This window comes from Ciona robusta, chromosome 3 (genome assembly GCF_009617815.1).
Source record: "Ciona robusta chromosome 3, ASM961781v2".
NCBI classification, from domain to species: Eukaryota; Metazoa; Chordata; class Ascidiacea; order Phlebobranchia; family Cionidae; genus Ciona; species Ciona robusta.
In genome coordinates, this window is record NC_143237.1 from 3,689,655 (window position 1) to 3,714,021 (window position 24,367).

The 24,367-nt window shown below is 32.1% G+C and overlaps 1 protein-coding gene and 1 long non-coding RNA gene across 2 annotated transcripts; one reads left to right on the forward strand and one right to left on the reverse strand.

The window, feature by feature from the left end:
* The first annotated feature begins 1,958 nt into the window (after positions 1-1,958).
* Positions 1,959-3,677, forward strand: LOC149738259 (uncharacterized). Its single transcript, XR_016384711.1, has 2 exons — positions 1,959-3,000; positions 3,162-3,677. It is a non-coding gene; the product is annotated as an uncharacterized LOC149738259 (long non-coding RNA).
* Positions 3,678-4,402: 725 nt separating this feature from the next.
* On the reverse strand, positions 4,403-19,792 carry LOC149738260 (uncharacterized). Its single transcript, XM_089875170.1, is given in 14 exon segments — positions 4,403-6,929; positions 7,273-7,473; positions 7,669-8,190; positions 8,328-8,970; positions 8,973-9,627; positions 9,685-9,735; positions 9,914-9,961; positions 10,162-10,215; positions 14,360-14,413; positions 14,807-14,872; positions 16,572-16,604; positions 18,876-18,905; positions 19,287-19,341; positions 19,499-19,792. Coding segments are annotated over 13 exon segments (2,487 nt in total). The 5' UTR covers positions 19,289-19,341; positions 19,499-19,792; the 3' UTR covers positions 4,403-6,801.
* Between the last annotated feature and the right edge of the window lie 4,575 nt (positions 19,793-24,367).

Genomic DNA, 24,367 nt, shown 5'->3' on the forward strand with positions numbered 1-24,367 from the left:
ATGACATCTCGCATGGGAAATACTGTAACACAGCACCTTTTTACTTTCAGGGTTAATTTGTAACAAGTATGACAGACTTTTTACAAAGACATATACAGTAGGTATTAATGAGGCGTGAGGCCCAAGGAACATTTAAGACTAAAATTTTTACTGGTAACCGGCTAAAGGATTACCCAAATTTCTTTGTTAAAGCATTATTATTGCATAAACAAAAACTAGGGTGCTAGTGTTCATCATCGTTTATTGTTTAATTAATTTTATACAACTAAAACGCCAGCAAACTACAATTAATTGAAACTGCAGTGGTACTGGTACATAAAAGTTTCTCTGGAATTTCTTTTATGTGCTGGTCTTAATTTATGTAGGAAACGGCGTTTACAAGTGCGTCTAAGCGTATTTTTACTTAAGCTTCTAAAGGCATTTTTAAAAAATAATTAGATCTATTCTTTCTGATGGCAAACAACAGAAACAAGAAGCAAGATAAACCTTCCAATACTCGCACAGTACACCGAACCGAACAGAAGTACAGAACACATTACTTATTTTCAACAGCGCCCTCTATAGAAACAAGAGAACCGAGCTGTAATAAATTGGCACGCATTGTTACAAATGATTGGAGAGTTATGAAAGATGTGTAAACTGTAAATACGCACTGTACAACACTGTGACTCTATGCTGTTGAGTTGTATACTTACAATAGTCTACTTTTTACATTCATTTATTCATCCATTCAACTAGAAATAATGTTTTTAATTGTCATCTGTTCGGCGCCAACATTGTTTCCTACAACAATATATATTGTTTCCTACAACAAAATATTAGGTCTAAGTGCGATTGTTGTAGTTTTAAGTCTAAAGTGGGGTAGTTGGTAGTCCAGTGGTTACCGTTTGGAGACGTATTTTTAAAGGCCAGAATCCGATGTTCATTCAGCGCTGCTTTGTGTTTATTTGATATATAGTACAATGGGGGAAGATAGGACACTTAAGCACATATTGCCAAATATTTCCCAAATCAAAATAGATGACGGTTTTTGGGTAATAAATTAAAAGCAAACCTTTCGAATTTTGACAATGAAAACATACAAAACTACAATGTGGGGGAAGATGGGAGATTTATGAGACAAAATCAAACTGTACGAAATATTCAAGATTGTTTTATGAAGCTATGAAACTAGTTTAACCGTTTGCACACGCAAACTAAAAAAAAATCATCGGCTTTACTATGGTTTAGCGAGCATTAAAAAATAGCACCTTACTATTTCGCATTTTTTTACCTGTTCAAAGTATACTGTTTCTATTTTACATATTTTTTTTTAATATTTAAAAACAGTAATCAGCTTTGACGGGCATTTTATGAAGTCGTGATAATACTGTCGAATAATTCTGTTACCTTATTTTCCTGATTATCATTAAATTGGGGTCCGTAAAATAAAAATTAAAAAAGGTCTCGTCTGAGAAAGTGTCCCATCTTCCCCCACCCTACTATATATTGATATGAGCCATTAACAAATAATGGCGGTGATCATATAGGATAGTTGCTGTCAATGTACGTAGAGCTTCATGAAAAATAGTGTAGTAATGGTGGTGTGAGATATTAGTACCTTATATTCCATATTTTGTAATCGTGTTTTTGATAATTAACAACCATATTTGGAAGTCGTGAAGATACGGTTGTATAATTCTGTAAATATTTTATACTTAATATTAAATTATGGACAGTAAAAAGAAGGAAAACGTAGACTATCTAATCTTACCCTAACCTAGTACATGATTGTTTCTCTTTGGGTGTGTTTTTATAATAGAAAACCTCGAAGGGTGGTGTGAAAAATATGACCGACAGTTCACAATACACTGAGACTCATGAGAAAAGGGTTTGGTGCTAGTTTCTCACTCTTATCTTATTCCCACTATCTTAAGGTTTATATTTTTGTCTCAAATTTGGCTATGCTACATTGTAAAATTATGAAATACGGTTTTATTATTATAGTAGGGTGGGGAAAGATGGGCCACCTTTTCATTCTATTTTCTCGTCCCACTTGGTAGTAAACAAAGAACATTCAAAGAATTATAAAATCGTATCCTTACGACTGCCATTGGCCGTTGGTAATTGTTTAAAACACGATCAGTGTATTTGGATATTACGAGCTAAAGGTGTCCCGTCTTCCCCCACAGTACTATATGTTATAACTTTCAGATATAGCTACACCAGCTTATACAGTGACTCAGCACTTTTGTATTCCAGTGGTTCACTTTCACCAGTTTTTAAGAAGTTGTTTTGTTTTTGAAACTTTGGTGGTATCTTCTGATCGCATTAAAGCGTATCTATCTTATATATACAAATTTTAGATTCCGGTATTTTTTCGTGGCGAAATTTCGGCGTCTTCTGCGACTTAACTTAAACACTTCAGTTGAGGGGGCACACCAAGGAAAAATTTGTTCATTGATAGAAATGCTCAAATGTAACCTAAAAGTACTATAAAAGTTAGCCAAACCTATACTCATACAGCTTCTAAAAAATCGCCAAAAGAAAACCCGTCGGAGTAAAAAATCAGCTGCTTTTACAGTACTTTTGTGGTAGCGACGTTCTATTACCCCAGAACAGTGGTTCGCGTCCAACCACGTGTCGTAAATATGAGGTATAGTCATAATTTCTGAAAAAGAATATGTTCAGTTATATATGTGGTTTTGTATGTCGAGTTGAGAAATGTTACGGAATAATGGTAATTGAATATTGTTCTGATGAATAACAATAGTGATTATTACCTGAATAATTTTGTTACTAGTTCTGATGTTAAAACGTTAATTTTCACAATAGTATTTAAAGAAACAGTTGTATACTCGGCAAACCAAGGTATATAGCCCTGAAGTTTCGACTGTTTAAGAAGCTAGTTAATGGTCTAAGATTCTAAGCAGATTGTACTAACTTGTTCAGTGTTACTCTGATTTAATAAGGCCCCTGTAAGAAGAAGAATTAAAATAAAACTACCAAACAGCAAAACAGGTATTCATAAATTGTTAAAGCGAGTGTCAAACTAGGACTTATAAAAAAACACCAAATTGTATAAAATTATGGCCTGCAGCTGTTTTTAATTTAAAACTTACGTTTATTCGTTTTTTTAAATCATTTTTTAGATCAGTTCTAGTTAAACTGTTGCATTACAGACAAAAATGAACCCGACGAGGCATGGACGAATTCATGGAGCAACACTACTTACAATGTTAAGTTTGCCGGTTGCTGCGATAGTAACATATAGCTGTAGTGTGGTTTTTCGAAATGTCTGGTTTATGGCATTGACCAAAACACTGCACCACGATGTTCTCCATACAAAACTGTATATGGTAGCTGCATTTTCCAGCACTATGTTGCATTCACTTTTACTGATAACTGTGTGCCACTACAAAATAACCTTTTTGCTAGATATGGTGACATGCTTGAATAAACCTCATACCGCCTGTGATCACCAAAATTCAATATATATGTTTAAGATTGCTGTATTATCTTGCTTATATTTTTCATTAACGATTGACGTTATATTGAACTTACCGATCTAGAATATTTGAACGTTAATGGTAATTGGAATTTTAACCATTAAATACGGTTTATGCACCCTGTTTCGGTGAACCTCGTAGACTCACATTTTAAAATTGTGATGGCGTTAAATAAAAAAAAAAATTATAAGAAGATTTGGTGGTAAATACCTGCAAAACAACAAACATTTTACAATTTTGTTCGACAGTATTCTCACGATCTTATAAAATGAGCGACAAAGATGATTATTGGCGTTATAACTATTAAAATTAGGTGTTAAACAAATACAACATTTTAATTGGCCAATAAAGCATAATAATAAGATGTTCATTTTGGTTGCTTGCTAAATCATATTAAAACTTCCAAAATTTTGTAGTTTGCGAGTTTGAATATTTCAGTCTATTTTATTAACTACGATACTGGATTGAGGGTAGTCGCAAACTATACAAAATTTCAGAAGTTTTAGTATTTAGTAGCGAGCAATTCAAATGCGCATCTTAGTATTATGCTTTTTCATCTATATATATATATAGTGGTGTGGGGAAAGAGGGGACACCTTTAACACATCATATCCAAATATCTTAATCGTGTTAAAACAATTAACGAAGGTCTATGGAAATCGTAAGGATATAGTTTTATAATTCTTTAAATGTTCTTTGTTTACCTCTAAATGGGCCGAAAATAGATCTAAAAGGTGTCCCATCTCCCCCCACCCTATGTACTGGTGAGAAACACTTTTTGCTGGAAACAATTTTCCGGAAACAAAACAATACGTTTTACAAAAATTGTTTCTTACTTGGTTTTTGATTTTTTTTCTTTTACCGTTACATGGCAGCATGGAGCTATAAATGAAAAAATGATATAAATTTTTGAACTTTTCTCCTTAACTGCATCGACCATAATACGATGTGTAATATAAAGTAATCGTCATAATCGACTGAGTTTATGAATTGAACTACCCTCCACCTCCCTTAAAGAATTCTCGGATTTGTATTTCTATGTACAGACAAATTATCCCACGCCACATTGATTTTTTTCAATTTTAATTTATGTACATAAATAAAATCACAATTTTAAAGAAGAAATCAGTAAAAACGAATCGGAATATTCAACATGTATTTATCTAATACAGAAACTACCAAATCAAATTACAATAAAAGAAGAAATTGATAAAAACCAATTGTTTTTCTATGTATAAAAAAATTATTATTCGCCACATTTGAATTTAAAAAATAAAATTTTGCCAAACTAATCTATGTACATAAAAAATCACAGTTTAAAGAAAGAATTTGTAATATCAAAATAGAAATTTATTGGTAATATCAAAGTAGAATTTTCAACTATTATCTAATTTAGAAACACTAACAAATCACAAGTCAAATCACAATACGGAAAGAAATAAAAAAATTATTATTCGCCACATTTGAATTTAAAAAAGAAAACTTTGCCAAATTAATCTATGTACATAAAAAATCACAATTTGAAGAAAGAATTGGTAATATCAAAATGGAATTTTCAACTATTATCTATTTTAGAAACACTAACAAATCATTAAGTCAAATCACAATACGGAAAGAAATTGATAAATTATATATCAAGTGGGGTAATAAAAACAATGGGGTACTTGGGGTAAAAAAGGACAACCACCCCCCTAGCCCGCTAAAAATAGTTTTATCGCAAACAGCTTTTGTGGGTAAAAACTATATTAATTTAGCGTATTTTTTATCCTAACTTTCATTCTAAGTGGTAATTATATTTTCAGTATGACACAAATTAGTAAATCAAACAAAAAATTGACAATTTTTTTTATGGGGTTTGCTAAGAGCATTTTTTTGTCTGAAGGCTGTTCATGATAAACCTTATATGAATGCAGTTATTTGCTATGTATTAAAGTACCTTGCTTCTGATATATTTTAATTTTTGCAAACATTTCATACATATATACACATTATTCATATTATATTTTTTGCACTATTTCTCTTGATTTTTTTAGCCCAAAATTGCCGTATTGGAAGGGTAAAAAAATGTTTTTTTCTGTTTTAGTTTTTTTTAACCCAACAGGTCAGTTTTATTATGTTGCTAAATTTAGTTTAGAATAAGTTAAATGGTCATATTTTAAAATTTGTAAAAAATGGATCTTTAATTTCTTTTAATTGGCTTCTTGATTTTTGTTTCACAAAATTTTCTCTCTGTTCTTTTTTTGTTCGTTGCCGCAAGAGCCAATGGTCTGTGTACTTCAATAATTTTTTAAATTCAGCGGAATGAAAATTCTCATGCTGTGTCTCTACAAACTGTATGAAATTTTTCAATGTACAAAGATAAGAGTATTTTGTGCCATCCGCACCTTCTCCGGTTAGGGTACTTTGTATATTATGGTAAATTATTCCTGGTGATTTTAAGTCTGCTTCACACGTGATTATTTTACTCAATTGATTAACATAGGTTTTTGCTGATTCTTTCGTGGTTGGGTTTCTTTTTGCAACACCCAATTCTACGAACTCTTGTTGATAATGAGATAAGACAACTTCCAAATTATACAGCTCCCCCCCTTTTTTTTAAACTGCATTTAATTTTAAATAATAGTATCAAAAACAGATATTTTACAGCTTGGCCTATATTTTCTAAGGATGTAGTTTAGGTTAAGACTGTTTAGTTACAGGTCATTTTTATGATTATATTGCTGAATTTAGTTTAAATTAAGTCAGATGTCATTTAGAACGTCATTTAGTTGAATTAAATGTAATCCTTCGGTTACTTCTTGTGCTTTATATAGGTTATGAAACTTACGAGCTTTGTTTTTAGTCTAATAAATGTTATTTGTGGGTAAGCTTATGTTTAAAAGGAAGTAGTTCAGTAAAAATGATAAATTGTAAGAGAAGCATTAGTTCAAGGCTGTTAGAAATGCGTTAGTTTTGATATTTATGAGACAAAATAGACCGCATAATGCATATTGCATAAGTAATAAGTTGTCTGATTAATATTTGTATTATTACCTTGTTTTTGCATTGTTAATTTGTTCTTTTAATTAAGTTTAGTTGCTTTTTAAAACATTGTTTTTTATTGCCCGCAAATGTTTTTTTATCCCAAAAGTCAGGAACATAAAAAAAACAGTACAAGATTTCGAATAAAATTTTAAACAATCATAGAAATCCCACAATCTTTTATAGGCATGTGTGATAAATATTATTCCTAAACACTAACAAAAATTTTTTTAATGCTGAAAATTTGTGAATTTTGTCTTATATTACCCCAATTGATGATTATTAAAAAACTTCAGAATTCTCTAGAATTTTCATAGAAAAAGTCCATTCTTTTTTTTGAACAACTTTTCCTCTTTTTTCTTGGTGACTCTTTCATCGTGTCCGTGTCCGAATGCACAATGCAGCGTTTTTGAGGTGACCCTTTAAAAAACAGCACCATTGTGACAACAATTAAGAAGAACATGAAATGCTAACCAAACAAATATTTAAACCATGTTAAACATACTTCTGTAAATAGCTATACAATATTTCTTACATGTGAAAATAGGTATTTACTTTATCCTCTGACCTCTTCAAGTGTCATATTTCATACAAAACATACACCTCAAGCCTTATATAACTTTTATACATGCAAAAAAACTTCAGACGACCCGTTAAGGGCAGTTAACTGCAAAATAAAGCCTCGAATCCTTTATTTAATGGTTAAAAAGTGAGTATGTGACAACAGTGCCATACAAAAAAATATTATATGAACAAAACTTACAAGACAATGGAACTCTTTTGGCAGGATAAAACAAGTTATCATCCCATCTTGCTTTGCACTCTTCTTCCATACAAACGTCCTCAAAACATTTAAGTCGTTTTCTGTCTTTAGTTTTTAAATCTCTCAAACGATATACATCTTTAGGTTCAGCATCGTCCAAAAATACCACTCGTATAAACTTTGCAGGAATGGTAACATTGTCTAAATAAAATAATTTTGTAAGGTAAAATAATTTTGTAAGGTCAACTGAAAAGCATCAACAACACAAAATAATACAAAAATAACTTAAAAAAGAATATGGTTTTGAATGAAAAAATGTTTAAACATACACTAAGCAATTTAAGATTATCTGTACACAAATTCAAAAGTGTAGTTGGTTATTAAGTAAACACTTACCTTGGTCTGTAATTGAGTTGAAGTAAGACTGAACAGGAACATTTGAACATTGCATATCAGCTTCAATAGGTTCGGTATCCGAAGAGGAGCACCCCACATCACCTGGTGCTACATCTGAAGAGGAGCACCCCACATCACCTGGTGCTACATCTGAAGAGGAGCACCCCACATCACCTGGTGCTACATCTGAAGAGGAGCACCCCACATCACCTGGTGCTACATCCGAAGAGGAGCACCCCACATCACTTGGTGCTACATCCGAAGAGGAGCACTCCACATCACCTGGTGCTACATCCGAAGAGGAGCACCCCACATCACCTGGTGCTACATCTGAAGAGGAGCACCCCACATCACCTGGTGCTACATCCGAAGAGGAGCACCCCACATCACCTGGTGCTACATCCGAAGAGGAGCACCCCACATCACCTGGTGCTACATCCGAAGAGGAGCACCCCACATCACATGGTTCTACATCCGAAGATGAAGGCTTATGACCAGTTGTAATTTCGATTGAAGACTTTTCTGTTGATAAACGAAGTTATTACATTTGTCATTAATTAATCAAAACATAGTGGTTATTATTATTATAGAAGAATAAGTTAAAAAACTGACAGAGACATGTACATTAATCTAAACCTGAGAACTGCTGAAAAACTAACCTGTAGCAATTGTTTGCAAAGTCATTCTTGCCTTTTCTACTAACTGGTGTGGATCTGATATATCATAAACTTTTTCAGCGATAGCTATTGAATGTCCTTTTGACCTCGCTACTGCCACCTGAACATCTTTCGGGAGTTGGCTAACACCACGTGTAATTAACTTTCTAACTGCAGTCACACTGATGACTGACCCGAACACCAGTTGGCATCTTTTTCTCCAGATACTGTTGAATTCGGAAGCGGACATCTTTTCTCTGTCACTTATAAATGATGGAAAAGCTTTTAATTTATTTGAATAGGACGTTCCTTTCCATGAATGTCCTGATGCAGCTTTTAAGTCATTAAGCTCCAATTCAGAAAGGACAAGGCAACCATGTTGTGCCTTTTCCTTTTGGTCTTTTACGTAAATACTAAAATTTCCCATATCTGTTTTTTGAGCATTATTTAGTTCGTCAAGTGTTAGTCCAGTCAGTACAGATGATCTGCAGCCAGATTTGCACACTACTCTTAAAAAGATATCAGAGTACAGGTGTTTGACGCCTTCTGGCGTTGGTTTGGGATCTTCTCGAATACTTTGCATGACTTCTTTAAATTTCTTTTCATATTTTAAAATTTGTAAAAATGGATCTTTAATTTCTTTTAATTGGCTTCTTGATTTTCTCTCTGTTCTTTTTTTGTTCGTTGCCGCAAGAGCCAATGGTCTGTGTACTTCAATAATTTTTTAAATTCAGCGGAATGAAAATTCTCATGCTGTGTCTCTACAAACTGTATGAAATTTTTCAATGTACAAAGATAAGAGTATTTTGTGCCATCCGCACCTTCTCCGGTTAGGGTACTTTGTATATTATGGTAAATTATTCCTGGTGATTTTAAGTCTGCTTCACACGTGATTATTTTACTCAATTGATTAACATAGGTTTTTGCTGATTCTTTCGTGGTTGGGTTTCTTTTTGCAACACCCAATTCTACGAACTCTTGTTGATAATGAGATAAGACAGTTTCCAAATTGTACAGCTCCCCCCCTTCTTTTAAACTGCATTTAATTTCAAATAGTCTAAAACTGTCAGCTCTTACATCTACTTCTTTATGATTGTATAGACAATGTAGTTTGATAGACTTTACTACTCGGTGACAGAGAATGCATGAATAGCCTGTATAGTTTTTATATTCTCCAGAATTTTCTTGCTTTAACTTGTTGTCATACAGCATGGCTGTCTTATCAAGATTTGAATGGTGTAATCTGTGGTGTGTTGTGACATTCACAAATTTCATGGAACAATAGGGGCACTGACGAAACTTTCTATATTTAAGTATTTGTTACTAATATTACATGAATAGTTTCAAAACTACACTTTACCTTCCGGATTTAGAAACTCTTTCTTGATTACCTTTGGTACTAAATTTGCACCTAGAAAATAACAAAATATAGCATTAGTTATATATGTACATACATTATCATGATACCATCAAAATAATACATATAGTCAAATACAAAAAAATAATATATATAGATAATAAATATTTAATAATAATATATATAATATATAAGAAACAATATATTAAATTTGAAATGAAATCAGACGAACCTTGGAGTCTTTGTCTTGGTTTTCCCATTGTCCCTCCCAGAAATCACTCTTAAACACAATGAAACATTACTAGTTACATTAGTGGAGACACTAAATTAATTGTAAAAAATACTCTAAATTTTAGGCTGTTTTTGAAATGATGTCAAAATAAACGAAGCAGTGCTAATTTTACTATTTTAGTTCATAATATATATATATATATATATTTGAATTCATAAACAAAATTCTTAAAGTATAGAAAACCATACTTCTCCAAGCGGCCTGTGAGCGAGTCCAACTGATTTTTAATCTCTTGTAAGCTTCTGAAATCATAAAAAAAAACAATTACATTATTATCTTAAATAAAATTGTTTAACCAAAAATCTACCTAATGTATGATTAAATGTTAATTTACATACGACCCAGCCCAACGTCACGTCAGGAAACGGCGCTTGTGTCCGCCATTACGGAGCCCACAGAGCGTGAATCGCCTATACAAATGCATGGTCGGCGTGTGTTTATTTGGTTCTTGTAAGCGATACAACGCTAGAAAACACGTATAGCGGTTGTTTTAACATTTAAAATATAATTTCTAATATAAATCTTGTTATATAATATTAAATCTAAGAATTAATGTGGAGTAAATTAGTATTTTGACTGGTTTTCAGCGTACAGTGTGGTTTAACAGGATACTTTACGTTGGCGATTAATACTAGCAGCAATCAGCTTAGTTTACATAATAGTATATGATCATACCTACGAATCTACAGAACCATTATATACTACATTTATAATCCAACATGAGTGGACATGCAGCTCCAAACTGCTTTTAAGTACTAGCAGATAAGGTGTTTGCGTTTTCCGATTTCATAAAGACCCGGAACGCAGAAAAGGTAGCTTATTAATTCAAGCAGAGGACCAAAAATGGTAACTCAATATTGTTTTCCTCAATGTCACTTCGATATTAGGCAAATTTTATAAAGATACCTTAAGTTTCGTTGCCGGGTATACGTGTTAAGTTTGTGAGCCAAAAAGTAAAATCACGGCAATTTACATGCAAAACTGCAGCTAGATACACCAGTATATGTTAATGTTATGCGTTTTTGTTTGTATTTTTATATTTTAAACATGTTCTTTTATGTTTTTGGTTGGTATACTTGATATTTTCTGTTTTTTTACTCTTTAATCGATTGAGTGTTCAATAGAATTTGATTCTTTATGTGAGGTTTATTATTGTGATAAGATATAACATTAGTAGAAAGCCATTTTTACGCGCAGAAGAGCTTGGTTCTTAAAAATCGCAATATTTAGACGAAAAACAGCACCCAGCAATGATAAAATGCTATGCCGTGGGCTCCGTAATGGCTGCGACTATGACGTCACAGACGCGGGGACAATGGATAACAAGACTCGTTGTTTTACAATCCGTTTCCTAACTTGGTCAATACTAACTTTGCCCCAGCCTATTAAATAGGAGCTGACAAATGTTACTTCGATTTAAATATGATCAAGTAAAAATATTTTTAGCAATACAAAAACAGACGAGAGTCTCTGGCTGCTGTCAAAACCTGGGAACATGTTTTCGATACGATCAATTGTTACGTCACATGCCCTATTGCAGCGTAACTATTTATTATGACGTTTAAAAATATAACAATCGGGAGGTATGTGCTCACTGCTCAACCAACTGCGAAATCAAAACATCCTGTATCAATAATTTATCACATAAAGTAGAATAGATATTGATGTGAACAACCAATAAAACATTTTTATTGCATAGGACAGTGATTGTGGTGAATTTAAAATGATATTACATTTATTAAAACGACGTATCAAATCGGCAGAAACAAATGAAAAGTTTTACGCACGTTCATCGTGGATTAAAAATGTAACGATGATTACGTCATAATGCCTTTGATAAACTATTAAAATTTAAGAAAACAATTGTGGTTTATGTGCTTCTATATTTCGTATAATTGTTTTATTTCCGACATATTTTAAGCCAGCAACCAAGAATAGTTTAAACTTTGAATGCAGGTATATTGCGTGTATGTGATTTTTAATTGGTGCAAATATAAGAGCGAGGAGCGACGCTATCAGTAAATTGGAATCAACGCAAATTGTAATACATTATTACAAAGTATCTTCCCGGCCGAGCTTGGACAGAAGCCAAAAAACATCGTTTGTTGGCACCGCACGAGAACCAGAGTTTCATTACGTCATTTTTCACGAGAATAAATTCACAACGATTGCTTCGGTTGATAAGTGTTAAATGTATGCTACCGCATGCGTCTTCCTTTATTTCCTACGCCGGCGCAGAGCGTAAAAATGTGACGCTCATACACATGGCGCCCTCTATAACAGAGGGGGGCGCCATGCTCATACACGATGTTTCGATCTCGTGGTTGGTTGGACAGTGGGCACATTCGTCCCGATTGTTACGTAATGAAACGTCATAGTTAATAGTTATGTTGCAATAAGACATGTGGCGTAAAAATTAAGCGCAAAATGACCAAATTGCAGCATGGCAATGTTTGTTACTCGAGCGAATTCGTTAGCTGATAATTACGAACACGCGACGAACATAAAATATTAGATCGCAGCTTTAACAACCGTTTCTATCGCACAGGCGCCCGAACTAGACTGTGGTGATGGTTAGTAATACGCTTTATAACAAGATTTGGTTGCTTGGGTGACAGACGCACGTAAAACATAACACGTCCGGATTTTAAATAAAATTAAACGATCACCGTCCGGATTTACAACTTTTACAATCCTGCAGGACTTTAATTATAAAACTAATAAAAAATTATCAAATACATAATCATAACAAACTAGCAAGTCATGTTCTATTACGACACCATTAAAGTATGCCAGATATTAAGATTTTTAAAATGGTACTGTTTTGGTTGGTTTATTAATAATTATTATTACATGTAAGGTCTAGGGAATTGAGGACTACCTCTGCATAAATGAGACATTTTCCTGTAACGAATGTAATTAGGAAGAAAAATTTACAACACATAATATGTTAAAACACACTACAAACTTAGAATTATATAAACACACAGTTTGAACGAATATTTAAGAAGCAAAAATTAAGTTGAAGTACTTTCAGTCACTTTAAAAAAGTAGTTTTTTTTTAGTAAAGTGGGGTAATGAAAAACAATGGGGTAATTGGGGTAAGAAAGGACAACCCCCCTAGCCCACTAAAAAAATCATTTTATCGCAAACGGCTTTTGTGGGTAAAAAGGACATTTATTTGGCTTATTTTTTATCCTAACATTCATTCTAGGTGGTAATTATTTTTTCGGTAAAACACAAATTAATAAATCAAACAATAAATTGACAAAAACAACTTTTTATGGGGTTTGCTAAACTTTTTTTTGTGAGAAAGCCTTTCATGATAAACTTATTATGAATGCAGGTATGTGCTACATATTTAAGTACCTTGCTGCTGGTATATTTTAATTTCAAATTTTACGAACATTTCATACTTTTTTCTCTTGTTTTTATTTTACCCCAAAATTGTGGGGTAAAAATTATGGGAAGGGGTAAAAAAACTGTTTTTTGTTTATTTTACACCAACCAATATTAACTTGGTGATAAAATTAATTTTAATGTTATGTATGTATATTATTTTAATTTAATTAATAGTTTAATTGATTTTAAAGGTAATCAAGTATCAAAAACAGATATTTTACAGCTTTGCCTACATTTTCTGATGGTGTAGTTTATGTTTTACGTTAAGCCTATTCAGTTACAGGTCATTTTTATGATTATGTGGCTGAATTTTAAATTTAGTTCGGATAAAGTCAAGATGTCATTTAGATTTTCAAAAGCCTTTACCATTTAGTTAAACCAAGTGTAGTGCTCTAGTTACTTCTTGTGCTTTATATAGGTTATGAAACTTACGAGCTTTGTTTTTAGTAATAAATGTTATTTGTGGGTAAGCCTATGTTCAAAAGGAAGTAGTTCAGTAAAAATGATAAATTGTAAAAGAAAAGCTTTAGAAAAAGGCTGTTAAAAGTGTGTAGGAGATATTTTGATTTTGTGGAAAAAAGAGGAAAAGTTGATGTTTCTGAGAAAATATAGACTGCATAATACTTAAGTTGTAAGAATTATATTTGTATTATTGCCCTGTACTTCAATTATTATTATTTTTTTTTTGATTAAGTTAAGTTGCCTTTAAAACCATTGTTTTTATTGCCCCGCAAATGTTTTTTTTACCCCAAAGCCAGGGGAATAAAAAAACAGCACAAAATTTCGAATAAAATTTCAAGTAATCATAGAAATCCTACAATCTTTTTTGGACATCAAGGTATGATGGATACTGTTCCTCCAGACTAAAAATATTTTATTTTTATTTATTACTTTGGGGGAAAATCGAAAGTTTATATTTTCTGTTTTTTATTACCCCACTTGACTATATATTAGATTTAGAACATAAAAAAATATATATAATACTTGTCCAAGCGTCTTGTAAGCCCGTCCAATTGATCTTTAACTTCTTTAAAGCTTCTGAAATCACAAATGTAAAAATGAATCGTGTACTTACACTAAAGTTTATTGGGGCTTAACCTCTAAGTTATCCAAATGAAGTGGGAAGTCGAATAATGCATATCAGATATCACATTAATCAGATTTTCATGCAGCTTAAATATTTGCTTAAGGTTATTTGGATTTTTAGCAAAGAAAATATGTTTAAATGAGAGACCGACCGATATCAACTTTTTCCACCGATACCGATTAACTTAATTGTATAGGCCTATAAATGTATTATTAATTAATATTTTAGATCATGAATTTGCTGTGTGTGTTCATTTTACAGTACAAATGCTCTCTATCGTCATTAACCATGATATGAGGTGTATAATGAATTATTTGCAAATTTGGTTATACATAAATACAAACCTTGAGTCTGAAGAAGCACTAGTATCTGCATTGTTATAATCAGTGCAAAGAAAAAGATCCTCCTCACTGCAATAAAAAGGTATATGTATAATACAGTTATAGTTAGGGATGTGCCGAGCCGAGCCCGAACTCAAAAGCTCGTGCCCGAGCGTCTCCTTTTTTGACGCTCGGCGCTCGGCTGAAAACTGGGCCGAGCGCCGAGCCTTATGCTATAATGTTGCACGCGAGAGCAAAAAGTATTAAAAATGAAAAAAGTGAAGCTACTAAAAGATAACGAGACTAGTCAGCGTAGCTTTCTCTTTAATTATTTTTCGTTCGTTGTGAATTTGCTCTGTCGCAAGTAACGAATCGCAACGTCAGCGAATTTGCCCGTATCGAATTACAGCAGGTGTCGAAATACACGAGCGCCCAATGTTTTCGTATCACATTTTAAATAAAAAGCCAAAAACTCTTAAACTTTTTTATAATGAAATAATATAAATTGCTGCAACCACGGTTTTGCAACCACAGGGTTTTGCAACCCCACCTTTACCGCAGACACGCACGCAGCCAGAAAGTGCTAAGATGCACACACACGCGTTGCATTCAATATAACATTCCTTCGCTTGGAATTAGAACAATTTTTCATTCAATTGTTACGTCACGTGTCCTATCGCAACGTAACTATTAATTATGACGTTTTATAATATAACAATCGGGAGGAATGTGCCCACTGCCCAAGTTGGGCAGCCCAACCAACCACGAGATCAAAACATCGTGTATCAGCGTCACATTTTTACACTCTGCGCCGGCGTATGAAATAAAGGAAGACGCATGCGGTAGCATACATTCCACACGTAACAAACGAAGCAATCGTTGTGAATTTATTCTCGTGAAAAATGACGTAATGAAACTCTGGTTCTCGTGCGGCGCCATCAAACGATGTTTTTTGGCTTCTGTCCAAGCTCGACCGGGACGATACTTTGTAATATCATATTACAATTTATGTTGGTTCCAATTTACTGATAGCGTCGCTCCTCGCTCTTATATTTGCACCAATTAAAATTCACATAATCGCGATTTACCTGCATTAAACTAATCATCAGAAACAAAAATTATACACAAACTACAGATCGTATGGAAGCAAATAAAACACGATTGTTTTCCAACAATCTCGTTTGTGATGTAACGATCGTAAAGGTTTATTCTGACGTAAATAATCGTTACATTATCCAAGATGAACATGCGTAGAAACTTGCTAGTTGTGCCACTGGCTGTAACAGTTATAAATATTTTTTTAATTAAATATTTTTTGTATGAATTTTACATTTTGCAATAGTAGGAATTATGAAAAGCGAGACGCGTCTTTAACCGCAAACCACGTGTTCTGTATTATTTTGATTAGCGGCGCTTTTCGGCTGAATAGGAACGCATTCTCGTACGCCTTTCTCCTTGATGACGTCATAGGTGCTCGGGCTCGGGCTCGTGCCGAGCTTTTCGTTGAAGCTCGGCGCTCGGCGAACCCGAGCTTTTTCAACTTCAGCACATCCCTAGTTATAGTATATATATATATATATATATTATTAGAATGAATCTAAACATACATCCTATCAATGTTTAGTTTGTTTTTCCTCCATAGAAAGAAAACAATACTACATTAACAGTTAACAAAAGCCCAGAACTTTAAATAGCACCCAATATCAAATAGACAAACTAATTATTTATTGATTAATGTAGTAAATGGTACTCAATGAATGAAAATATTTAAAACAATTTAAGTTCTTACCAATCAAAAGGTGATAAAAACGAGTCCGTATCACTAAAAATAAAACAAATTAAAAATAGAAGAGGTGTATAATGGTAAACATTTTATTAATCCTACAATTAGCTTAATGTTCAAATCATGAACAGCCAATAATGTTTGATATAGTCCAGCACTCCAACAAACTAATTAAATATATATATACAGTGCTGCGATTCGTTGCCAGGTGTCGCCGGGCGCAAATTTCGACATCCAAATTCTGGCGAGACACTTAATCATTCTGACGTCATAATACGTCACATCAGTGCCGGATTTAGAGGGGCTGTTTGGTGTTTGAACACCCGCCTCAGAAATATTATACATATTTTCGTTTACGCAGCTCTAAACGAATAACTGCGTGCGTCAAAGTAACGATCGTTTGAAGTTGATTTAAAATTCTGTGACTTAAAATCAACTACAATACGACTGCTTTTAATATATGTGACAGATTGCGCAAGTTATTTCAATCGTTATCTATATTATCATATATACATGCTGACGAAAAGATCACTCGACTCCCTAGTCACAGGAACGGTAAATCGACAAAGGAAATGCGACAAAATTTACAAACGGGCATACATTAATTTGATATTTTATTGGGTATTTTGACACCGGCAAGCAGATTAGACGAGAAATTTGATAAAAACTTTTTATGGGGTTTGCTAAACTTTTTTTGTGAGAAGGCCTTTCGTGATAAACCTTATATGAATGCAGTTATTTGTAACATATTTAAGTACCTTGCTGCTGGTATATTTTAATTTTAAATTTTTCGAACTTTTTATACTTTTTTTCTTGTTTTTTTTTACCTCAAAATTGTCTTATGGAAAGGGGAAAAAACTGTTTTTTTTTTGTTTTTTTTTACCCCAACCAATATTAACTTTGTGATAAAATTGATTTTAAAGTTATGTATGCAGATTGTTTTCATTTAATTAAAGATAATTAAGTATCAAAAAACAAATATTTTACAGCTTTGTCTACATTTTCTGATGATGTAGTTTACGTTTTAGATTGAGACTGTTCAGTTACAGTTTCAGGTAATTTTTATGATTGTGTTGCAGGATTTAGTTGAGATTATGTCGAGAAGTCATTCAGATTCTCCCAAAAACTTTTTCACTTAGTTAAATCAAACTTTTTCACTTAAATCTTAAATAAATAAATCTTAGTTAAATTATGAACTTTGTTTTCAGTCTAAAAAAATGGTATTTGTGGGTAAGCTTATGATTAAAGGAAGTAGTTATAAATTATAAAAGAAAAGCATTAAAACAAGGCTGTTAAATGTGTGTAGGAGATATTTTGCTTTTGTGGAAAAAAGAGGAAAAGTTGATGTTTTTGAGAAAATATAGACTACATAATGCATAAGTTGTAAGACTTCTATTTGTATTATTGCCCTGTACTTCCACTGTAAATATTTTTTCTTTTAATTAAGTTAAGTTGCCTTTGAAACCATTGTTTTTTATTGCCCCGCAAATGTTTTTTTAAATAATCATAGAAATCCTACAATCTTTTCTGGACATCATTGATCAAGGTATGATAAATATTGTTCCTCCAGACTAAACATTACTTTTGTTTATTACTTGGGGAGAGAATCGAATGTTTTCTGTTTTTATTACACTTGAAAATACTTATTATATGTATACGTAAGCTAAAAAGGTAATTACCGCTTACCGCACATTGTGTATCCCAGAGCAGGAATACACAATGTCTCGTTGACCGCGAGCGAGCATACCACATACACAGTGAATGTTCAATTTTATAATTTTTTTACAATGTCAATGTTACCTCTTATTCACTACCCAGTCCGCGCCCGATTGTCAAAAAAGAAACACTCTGTTTCTTCTTAAAATGTGCCAGTGTCTGCTAGCGATACGTATTATTTTGACGTTGAAATTTCTAAAAGTGTACGCAGAAAAAAATCTTTCGTGGCACAGAGTATCGATCCAAAAATATGCCCGCCCATCTGTCGCAATGGTTTTTATCAAGTTTAGTTTATTTCTACATAGAAGGGAATGACATGCCGATTATTTGCAACACAATAGCAGTTCAATTATAAATCAATTGTTTTCAACATAATTACAATTTACACGATTGTTATTTTCCGCTCTCGCATGCAACATTATATCAACAGCATAAGGCTCGGCACTCGGCCCAATTTTCAACATAGTGCCAAAAAATGATACGCTCGGGCACGAGCTTTTTAGTTTGGGCTCAGCTCGGCACATCCCCATCAAATACCAATAGAGAAGAATCAATGTTTCTTTTTTATTATATAGATTAACATAAAAAACTCACCTATCACTACTCTCACTGCTGACAATCTCCCTAATATTAAATAATGTCATTATATGCATCGTTGTACTGGATATTAATTAGCAATTATATATATGTACATAGTTTATTGTATCTGTAGCATAGTTGTTTATGATTTAGTGGCATGTTTATAATATTAATATCGGATAAGAATATTAAAAACATATAAATATATAAACTATTTTAAGTGTTTTTTTTCCTTTACATTAAGGAGGCTGTTTTATAAACACAGTAAAAATTTTAACAAATCGATTCTATATTTCATGTTAAAAAAGCCGTTTGAACTGGAAAAATCATGCTTGCCATCACAAGTTTGCTATAGGAACAGATTGGTCCACACGACTAACATAATTCCCCAAATTTTAAAAAGCATTGTAAATGTATTAAACTTACATAATATTCTGATGAAGATGGTCTATCAATGATCCTAAATTGAATTATATCTGCACTGTAAAGTAGAAATTAAGTGGTTAAGAACAGGAAAAACGTAAACTAATGTAATAATTCAAGCCTCGTCCCTATATACAAGCACTGTTAAATATATAATTTCAAAACACGCACACGTGAATAACACATATATATATATATATATATACTGAATTTACCTTCCGCCAAGTATTGTAATTTTTCCACTAAAATACGATCACTTCAGATATGCTGAAAAATTAATTCTTGTTTTTAAAATTCTAAAACGTGGTCTGTAAGAACTAATTAATTTTTAACATTAACAGCTCAGAGAAAATATCACGTGACTGTGAACGTGCGGTATGATTGGTTAAATGTTTACAGTAAAATGGCGGGCAAAAAGCTCAACCAATTAGAGAAGAAGGCAGAAGGAACCTGACAGTTACGTTTCTCTTCTATTCTTTTCTTTTTATGGGACTTAATTAAAGCCACGAACAAGATCGATAAAGCGTGACCGATAAAATGAAAGATAGGGGAAAGATTTCTCTTTTGCTCTTTGAGAAAAAGAGCAAAAGAGAAGTGGGAACAGGATACAAGTTGTATAGTGTTTTTTAATGACTACCACCACGATCCAGTCTGATAAGAGATTTTGGTTATTAAAACACAACTAAAACTGCAGCAGTAACAATTAATTGACACATATATGATCGCCTCTAGTAAGCGCAATTAATATTCAATGTAATTCTTTTTAAATTGAAACCATGTTTCGATTTAATCGAAGAAATATTTGAACAACACAACTTGGTTCATTGTTTGAATTTTTTTCTTAAGCGAGATTTTGTGGCAGTCTAACCTGGAGAAAATACAACACGAATAAAATGCATTTACTGAATAGGTTGTAATATTTTTATATCACATGTTGTTTTAAACAAAAATACATTATTAGCATGGAAATGTAGCGGCCCGTCGTAGTATTACGTCACACAAATTCTGTTGTCCCCAATATTGACCTCAATGTTTGACGTCGCGCGCTAACTTTCCGTTAACGCGGCGGATGCACCCTGCGGTTAACCGAGTTAGCGCCGATGCTCCCAATTGTAACCTCATTCATTATAACCTCGTTATCGCCATTTATCACGTCGATTCGTCTGACAAAACAATATTATATATAATCGACATAAAGTTACAAAGTATACGATGTTAAATTTCGTGTTTCCATATATGGCTATTTTTACCCATATAATACACATGAAAATGGTCCATGTTTACAAAAACACGAACGTTAATTTTATAATTCATATTTACATTTTAAATTAAATGGTATATAAAGAATTATTTTTTTACACGATGAAAGTTCTAATAATATAAATAGATGCGACAATTCAAAATTGTGGCGTAAGCGACGTAGCAGCACGTTTCACAAGTTGGCGACAAATCAATACGATTATTAAATCTTAATTAAACAATAATTAAGCGTGATTACGTAAACCTATTTATGACGTTTTTATATGTTCATTCTTCATTAACTATGCTATTAGTAATTATACCGATAAAGAATTAACATATCATCGTGGATGCCAGCGTTTTAATAATTAAAAATATCGATTATATTTTAAAACTTGTAATCGTGATGTAATTGAAATATTTAAATGACCTATATACTTCTTGCAAATATTTCATTTAGCAAACTGCATACATTTCTTATATAAAATGTTTAAATCTTGAAATGTAAATTAAATTGAGGTTTTTCATTTACTGATAGAGGTTTAAATATTAAAAGTGGGTGACACGTGATAACTTAGGCTAATCATAAATTTTACCACTTTTACACCACAGCAGGTTTATTATAAATCAAGACGGTAGCACCTGAAATTTCATGCTATATAAATATTTTGTGTAATACTACAATTCATTTAATAAACATTAGACTAAATCGGTATTTTCGTTTCTACAAACAAAATATTACGTTTCTGTAGAAACGAATTATTGTCACAGAAACGAATTTAGCAACATTTTTGTTTCTCAAAACGAAATATTTTGTTTCTGTAGAAACGAAAACAAAAAATTGCAATAGACGCAAAACAATATTATATATAATCGACATAAAGTTGCTTAAAGGAAGCATACGATGTTAAATTTCGTGTTTCCATATATGGCTATTTTTACCCATATAATACACATGAAAATGGTCCATGTTTACAAAAACACGAACGTTAATTTTATAATTCATGTTTACATTTTAAATTAAATGGTTTATACAGAATTATTTTTTTCACGATGAAAGTTTGAATAATATAAATAGATGCGACAATTCAAAATTGTGGCGTAAGCGACGTAGCAGCACGTTTCACAAGTTGGCAACAAATCAATACGATTATTAAATCTTAAACAATAATTAAGCGTGATTATGGAAACCTATTTATGACGTTTTAACATGTTCATTAACTACGCTATAGTAATTATACCGATAAAGAATGAACATATCATCGTGGATGCCAGCGTTTTAATAATTAAAAATATCGATTATATTTTAAAACTTGTAATCGTGATGTAATTGAAATATTTAAATGACCTATATACTTCTTGAAAATATTTCATTTAGCAAACTGCATACATTTCTTATAAAATGTTTAAATCTTGAAATGTAAATTAAATTGAGGTTTTTCATTTACTGATAGAGGTTTAAATATTAAAAGTGGGTGACACGTGATAACTTAGGCTAATCATAAATTTTACCATTTTTACACCACAGCAGGTTTATTATAATCAAGACGGTAGCACCTGAAATTTCATGCTATATAAATATTTTGTTTAATGCTACAATTCATTTAATAAACATTAGACTAAATCGGTATTTTCGTTTCTACAAACAAAATATTACGCTTCTGTAGAAACGAATTATTGTCACAGAAACGAATTTAGCAACATTTTTGTTTCTCAAAACGAAATATTTTGTTTCTGTAGAAACGAAAACAACAACAAAATGCAATAGACGCAAAACAGTATTACATATTGTTGACGGTGCAGGAACAAGTCAAATTGTCGCGTCCATCTTAACGTAACGACTGTATAACACAAGGTCGACAACTCAGTTTATTAGGTGACAAACGAGCGGCATTAGGCTAGAGACAAACGTGGGGACAGCAAGAGTATAAGAAAGCTCCCACTGCCCTGTCAACACAGAATATACGAGGGCTTTTATAGCATAAAACATGTGTGCGAAAGCAGTAACAGGAAAGAACGTTTTACACTGAAAAGTGGCGTCAGTTCGACAAACGAGCGGACTGGGCATACAGTTTCTAAAAACGCAAGATGTGCCGCTTAATCATAAACACAGTTACCCCAGATGTAATAGTTACGCAACACAACTGTTTCATATTCTATCTTTAAGCATTAATTAAATTTTGGATAAATTAAAATATTAAAAATCTGTGCTTGAAGCACACTCAACCGCTACAATATAATCGACATAAATTTACTTAAAAGAAGTATACGATGTTAACTTTCGTGTTTCCATATATGGCTATTTTTACCCATATAATACACATGAAAATGGTCCATGTTTACAAAAACACGAACGTTAATTTTATAATTCATGTTTACATTTTAAATTAAATGGTATATTAAGAATTATTTTTTTACACGATGAAAGTTCGAATAATATAAATAGATGCGACAATTCAAAATTGTGGCGTAAGCGACGTAGCAGCACGTTTCACAAGTTGGCAACAAATCAATACGATTATTAAATCTTAAACAATAATTAAGCGTGATTATGGAAACCTATTTATGACGTTTTAACATGTTCATTAACTACGCTATAGTAATTATACCGATAAAGAATAAACATACCATCGTGGATGCCAGCGTTTTAATAACTAATAATATCATTTCTTTTTTAAAACTTGTAATCGTGATATAATTGAAATATTTAAATGACCTATATACTTCTTGCAAATATTTCATTTAGCAAACTGCATACATTTCTTATAAAATGTTTAAATCTTGAAATGTAAATTAAATTGAGGTTTTTCATTTACTGATAGAGGTTTAAATATTAAAAGTGGGTGACACGTGATAACTTAGGCTAATCATAAATTTTACCATTTTTACACCACAGCAGGTTTATTATAAATCAAGACGGTAGCACCTGAAATTTCATGCTATATAAATATTTTGTTTAATACTACAATTCATTTAATAAACATTAGACTAAATCGGTATTTTCGTTTCTACAAACAAAATATTACGTTTCTGTAGAAACGAATTATTGTCACAGAAACGAATTTAGCAACATTTTTGTTTCTCAAAACGAAACATTTTGTTTCTGTAGAAACGAAAACAAAAAATTGCAATAGACGCAAAACAATATTATATATAATCGACATAGAGTTGCTTAAAGGAAGTATACGATGTTAAATTTCGTGTTTCCATATATGGCTATTTTTACCCATATAATACACATGAAAATGGTCCATGTTTACAAAAACACGGACGTTAATTTCATAATTCATGTTTACATTTCAACCTAAAAGGTATATACAGAGTGCTTATAAGTGTCCCATCTCCCCCCATTGTACTATATATCGCGGATTAATTGAGTGAATTAGAGATGTACTATATTCTAAATCAAAATAATCCGTTTCTGAAGAAGCATATTGATATACACAGAAACAAAAAACTTGGTTTCAGTTTGTAAAGACGCATTATACTGTTTCTAGAAACAATTTATTTGTTCCTAGAAACAATTTATTTTGTTTCCGTAGAAACAGTTTTTTTTTTCGTAGAAACATGTTATTTTTTGTGCCCGTAGAAACAGTTTTTTTTTTCGTAGAAACATGTTATTTTGTTTCCGTAGAAACAGTTTATTTTGTTTCCGTAGAAACACTTTATTTTGTTTCCGTAGAAACAGTTTATTTTTTTTCGTAGAAACATGTTATTTTGTTTCCGTAGAAACATGTTATTTTGTTTCCGTAGAAACAGTTTATTTTGTTTCCTTAGAAACATGTTATTTTGTTTCCGTAGAAACAGTTTATTTTTTTTCGTAGAAACATGTTATTTTGTTTCCG